The sequence below is a fragment of the Nomascus leucogenys genome, chromosome 15, assembly GCF_006542625.1.
Source record: "Nomascus leucogenys isolate Asia chromosome 15, Asia_NLE_v1, whole genome shotgun sequence".
NCBI classification, from domain to species: domain Eukaryota; kingdom Metazoa; phylum Chordata; class Mammalia; order Primates; family Hylobatidae; genus Nomascus; species Nomascus leucogenys.
Window position 1 is genome coordinate 103,312,610 of NC_044395.1, and position 6,134 is coordinate 103,318,743.

At 42.8% G+C, this 6,134-nt stretch overlaps 1 protein-coding gene across 4 annotated transcripts in view; it reads left to right on the top strand.

Annotated features, from left to right (window-relative positions):
- Window positions 1-5,648, top strand: part of TTC17 (tetratricopeptide repeat domain 17) — a 126,094-nt gene extending 120,446 nt beyond the window's left edge. For 3 of the 4 annotated variants that reach the window (XM_004090705.3, XM_003254450.3, XM_030829733.1), the window contains 3 exons: window positions 970-1,089; window positions 2,740-2,883; window positions 4,496-5,648. In XM_004090705.3, the coding sequence (XP_004090753.1) occupies window positions 970-1,089; window positions 2,740-2,883; window positions 4,496-4,627 (396 nt within the window). In that variant the 3' untranslated portion in view covers window positions 4,628-5,648. The remainder of the gene's footprint in view (window positions 1-969; window positions 1,090-2,739; window positions 2,884-4,495) is intronic. The other variant, XM_030829731.1, reaches the window with a different exon arrangement.
- Window positions 5,649-6,134: the final 486 nt, after the last annotated feature.

A 6,134-nucleotide genomic window follows, 5' to 3' on the forward strand; every position in this document is an offset into this window, starting at 1 on the left:
AAGATGAAAACCTCACAGAGCAATTAACAAAATATAAAAGCAGATAGTTTACAGAAAAGACGTACAAAAGGCTAACAGATATGAAAGAATGGTCAACTGCACTCGTAAGAAGGGAAATGCAGATTAAAACCACATTTCTCACCCATCAGATTGGCAGAGACCTAAGAGTTTAGTAACAAACTCTGTGTTGGAGCTATAAGGAAATGGTGATACTTACATATTTCTGGCAGGAGATTAAATTGTTATAATCCAGCCGGGCGTGGTGCTCATGCCTGTAATCCCAGCACTTTGGGAGGCCGAAGCGTGCGGATCACCTGAGGTCAAGAGTTCGAGACCAGCCTGGCCAACATGGTGAAATCCTAGCTCTACTAAAAATACAAAAATTAGACGGGCGTGGTGGCACACGCCTGTAATCCCAGCTACTCAGGAGGCTGAGACAGAAGAATCGCTTGAACCCGGGACATGAAGGTTGCAGTGAGCTGAGATCATGCCACTGCACTCCAGCCTGGACAACAGCAAGACTCCGTCTCAAAAAAAAAAAAAAAAAAAAAAGGAAAGGGTGGGTGGGGGGGAGGAATAAGGATAGGAGGGAGACTTCACAGTATAACTTTTTATATTTCCTGGTTTTTGAAACGTGAATGTGTTACCTATTCAGAAAGTTAAATAAAATAGAACATAGATATGAAATACAGTTCTGCTATTCAGTAGTTGAGTGAACTTGGGCAAGACACTTAACCTCTCTGAGTCATAGTTTTCTCATTTATAGAAAGGCTGTAATAGTAGAATCAAGCTCACAGGATTGTTCTAAGGATTAATGAAGGACAGGAGGAACAGAAAGTGCTAAGCAGAGTGCCAGCACTTAGTAAATACTCAGTTGAATGGTCATGACTTGTGTTATTGAACTTAGTGTTGGTAATAAATGAGTATGTTCTTGAAAGGACACCAGCCTTAGCTAATATTCCTTTGCAGAACCAGACGTCCTGGGTCCTCTCCAGCATGGCAGCCCTCTACTGGAGGGTGAAAGGCCAAGGAAAGAAGGCAATCGACTGCCTCCGCCAGGCTCTGCACTATGCGCCACACCAAATGAAGGTGAGTGGGACTCAGAAGGTGGGAACTTCTCCTTGGTCCTTTCCATTCCCCATCGTTTATTCTGCCCTTTCAACCAGCCTCCCTCATGCTCAGCCAGTGAGGACATGTTCTAAGGAGAGAATGGGGCAGGAGACCTTCTGACTGGGCTTGGGCCCCAGCAAGCCTGTGAACTATCCCTGCTGCATGCCTACCCAGCCTCAGCAGGTTGGAACGTGGGGAAAGCCTTCCAGATCACTGTAGGACATTACTGCATTTAGTCCCCTTTCTGCTGTGTTCAGAGCCACCCAACATACAGCAAATGCACTGGCCTAAGTGGGCTGACACATAGAAGTCAATCTGAGTTTAGCTTGTCCTCAGGGGCCTGGTGACCTCTTAGACTTGTTTTGCTTATCCTCTTGGCTTGAGCTTGCTTCCAAGCACAGAGATAGAAGCAAATTTCCATTTCTTCATGTACATTGGCCAGTCCCTAGTCCTTGTCTGACTTCTACTTTTTCCACAAAAAAAAAAACCGGCTAACCCTGTGTGACACCAAACTTTTCCAGAAGACCAGTTATTGTTATGATGGGTGAGAAAGTACAGTGTTTTATCAGCACATTTGTATCCATGTGTTCTGAGTTCTGCATTAATCCAGATCTTAACGCTTTTTAAAGACATGGCTGGTGTCTTCTTTGTTCATCAAGGCAGTGTATGGAATGATGGAAGGAACACAGGATTTACTGTCAGGCATTGCTGAGTTTTAAACACACCTCTACCTCTTACTAGCTTTGTGAATTTGGGCACCTTATTGAACTTCAGTGAGCTCATCTAGGGTCATGCATTCTATGGCTGTCACAAAGATGGGTCCTTTTTTTCTGTTTCTTCTGTGTCTGCTACAGAACCCAATATGGCATGATACAGGTAGCAGTTGCTCAAGTAAGACATTTAAAGGGAATGATATTTGTGATGATAACAATAGTGCTACTTGTTCGATCCATCATTTTGTACTCTATACTGTTAGGCAATAGGGAAGGGCTGAGGCTCTACCTCTAGGAGTCAGCAAACTTCCTGAAAAGGGCAAGAGAATAAAACACTTGGACTCTGGAGGTCAGACAGCCTCTGGTGCACCTACTTAATTCTAGCATTGTAGTATGAAAACAGCCACAGAAATATGTAGAGGACTGGGAATGATTGTGTCCCAATAAAACTTCTTTCAAAATAGGCAGGAGACTAGGTTTGGCCTATGGGCCAAAGTTTGCCAACCCCTAATGATACAATGGTTCTTGCAGAAATTATTTTGGCTTTCTGACAGCATGACTCCAAGTGTGTTCTGTGGACAGTACACAGACTTTTTATTAGCAATCTGCAATGAGACAAGGAGCTTCACCAGAAGAAACCAACTACATTATTCGGCAGATTGTTTACTTCAGCTGACATTTTGTTGTGTTTGTTTTCGAAGCAAGACCTCGCCAATGAAAGAAGTAATCGATTTATATTCTGGTACAAGCACCTTATCTATCACAGACCAGTAGCAAAGAGCCCAAAAGCACTTTGAATGGCACTATTCTAATCATTCACCAGGAAACACAGACTGTATTCTTTATGATCACCAAAAACAAGAGTGAAAGCTCAAAACCCAATTTTCCCTTCTCACCATTCTCCTTCTTCTCCCAGGATGTGCCCCTGATTAGCCTGGCCAACATCTTGCACAATGCCAAGCTCTGGAATGACGCCGTCATTGTAGCCACCATGGCAGTAGAGATCGCACCACACTTTGCTGTGAACCACTTCACTCTGGGCAATGTCTACGTGGCAATGGTGAGATGGGGGTGTGAGCAGTATGTACCAACTCTGCCAAACAGTTGCACATCTTTGATTTCAAAACCTCTTTGAATATATCATTGCCCACCAGTTCCCTGTAAGCTTGTCTAAAATTGCTAGCTCCACCAATGTTATGTTTTATGGATAAGGGTTCGAGAGGTTTTTTAAAAAAATAAAACACGAAATTCTTCTAAGTATTTACAACTAAGTATTTGCAACTAAGTTCCTCAACATGAGTTGAACACTAACAGCAGAGTCAGATTTACCTACAATTTCCTGGAGACACCACCTGTTCCAGAAAACCTCTCCTAACACTCCATGTAGACACATACACATGCTCTCTTGCTTCCAGGTTGGGCTAAGGTACCTGTCATTGCACTCATGACACCCTTTGCATATTTTTCTTGCTGGATTTTCACTTTGTTTGATAATTTTTTGTTTAAGTATTTGTCTTTCCCTCTAGCCTACGGGCTCATTGGGGACAAGACTCCTCTTCACCTCCCTATTCCCAGTGCCTCACAGTGTTTTTTGGCACATGGTAGGTGCTCACCAAGTAGTTAATGAATGAAGAGATTCCGCTAGTTTCATGGAATACCATTAACAGAGAAAATGGCAAAGTCATCCAGATCCCTCATTCTGATCAGAAACAAGAACTGATTTCAGAACTGAAAATCCCAGGGGGACCCCCCCTAAAAGCTGTCATAACCCAATTTAGCATGAGAATCATTCCATTCACTTTCATCTAAAATGTGGCATCACACATAGGGCTATTCCCAAGATGCTCTCAGTAATGGCTGATAGAGTGAGCAGCCCTGGGCTACCAGCTTCATGTATCATCCTTGACTTCAGAGGCGAGAAGTATTTTGCCAGGGAGGTATTGCGGAATATGCAGATTTCCCTCTGCTTCTTGAAGAATCTGTTGTTGCCTCCAGTAAATGTGAAGTTTGCTACTGTGAACGAGGACTTATGTCTCTCATTTGGCTAGAAGAAGCCATTAAACCAGTTGATTTGGGCTCTTCTTTGAGAGTGTAACTCTAAGTAAAAGATTAACCTTCAATATGGCAGGGATCATTTCCCAATCTTTGTTGGCATTTTTAAATGTTAAAGAGAATTTTAAAACTCTTCAAAATGTACAAGTCCAATTGAGATACCTGACTTAGTTTCCGTCTTTCCAGCTACATTAGAAAATTTAGGCAGATGCATAATGGGCATTTGTCAGGCATGGTTCTAGAGGTTTCTGTGAGGATTAAATGGAAGGATTTCATAAAGCACCTAGCACAGTGCCTGGCACATTTCAGGCACTCAGGAATGTTAGGTCTTACTATTACCACAATTATTACTGTTGTTGGGTTTGTAAAAGCTGCTCTACCCCTTTTCCTTTTGTTCTTGGGCTCTGCCGTAGTTTCCTTTGTGATGTTATACCTCGGAGATGAAGGCAGCTGTTTCCTCCCGGAGGAACCTCAGAGTTTTCCACAGAGACTTAGATCCATTGAGCAAATGCTGCCGGATTGTCCCTAGCACAGAGGTGCTTCTTGAGAAAAAAGAGGTCACAGTATATATTTAGTCTGCTGGTGCCATCCCCTCACATTTGTCTCCTTGGCCCTAACAGGAAGAATTTGAAAAAGCACTGGTGTGGTATGAATCCACATTGAAGCTTCAGCCCGAGTTTGTCCCAGCCAAGAACCGAATCCAGACCATCCAGTGTCACTTAATGCTGAAGAAGGGACGGCGCTCTCCTTAGTGCACTTCTTCTTTCTCTCTCTTTACTCATGTTCTCAAAAAAAATAATGAGAAAAGAAACCAATCATTGTCAGTATCTACTATTAATGACATGTGTGAAGATAACTAAGACTTATAACAGGACTTTTACATATGTGGGAATTGGTTTGTTTTTGTTTTTAAGTTTCTCCTTTCCCCCAACCAACCTCAGAAGAGGCACCTTCAGAAACACATTTCTTAAAAGGAACGTGCAGCTTCAAGATATTGTGTAAATACTGAGCCAAGACATTTCTGGAGCTGTGCTCTGTCTCCAAAAACCTCAATGCCTTTAGGGCTTTTCTCAGTGGTCCAGCTAGCCTCCTCTTTGGAGGAGGACGAAGCCGCATTGCACATTCTCTGCTTCCTGTCGTAGCCTCTGTTGTCAGTGGAAATGCAGAAGCCCATCTGGTGCCGTCAGTGAGAAGCAACGTTCTGCGCTCTCTCTGTTAGACTTCCATGCTGTCCCCAGTCTTGTCCATTCCATGCTGCTATGTTACAAACTCTCAGAGGTAGTTTGCAGGGGAGGAAGGGGAATATGATTTTAAAAACAAAATATTTACAACAACAAAAATTCTTAGGATCACCTGACCTTTGTAACGTTATTTATGTTGGGGAGGGAGGGGGGCTGAGAAGGGGAAATCAGCAGCGTGCAACATCTTTATCATTTGTACTTTAATTACAAATCACGAGGAAACCAATAAGTTGAAATCCTATATAACAGGTTTATATATATAGAATATGTATATTTGAAGCCCTCTACAGACCGAGTCTATGTTTTACTAATTCTTTGTTCACTGTGTTACCCATCTTGGAATAAGGTGTGAGTGTCAGCTCCCTCTTTCTGAGGCCTCCAGACTCAGCTCCTCAGGAGAGTAATGAGCCAAGGTTGTGTGTTTCCATACAATGCTTTTACCTTTGGTCCCAGGAGAATCAGAAACTCCAACATTTTGGAATCTTCAAGGGCACATACTGAGAAAAAAAAATAAAATTGTTTATGAGCAAAATAGTTCTGCCGTGTGATTTTTCTTTAGAACCTGGCTAATTTGGGCAGCTGGGAAGTCCAGCTTTAACTCTGGATCTGATCTTCCCAAGCCCTCCATTGGCTTTCTCTTTCAGCAGCAAGGTGAGGGGAGAAAAAACAATCCATCACTCGGTTTTATAGTTGATGAACTTATTAGAATGATGCATTTAACCAGGAAAGACATACAGTCAGCACATGTTCAGAGTTTGGTATATAATTGACCTTCCTGGCAAAGGAAGAATCATCTAAGCCACAAAGTCACGGCCCTCAGGTAAGCACTGATCTTAAAGTTGATCCAAGTAAGTTTCACAGACAGCCTTGGGGGTGCATCGTGTAAGTCGGGCATTCCCCGTGGGACAGGATTCCACTGAAGGCAGCATTTCTATGGACTTTCCTAGGATGTAATCAGACACTGATCGTTTCAGATAATGGCTCATGGAACTTGAAGGGTTTGGTTCTAGCACAGACT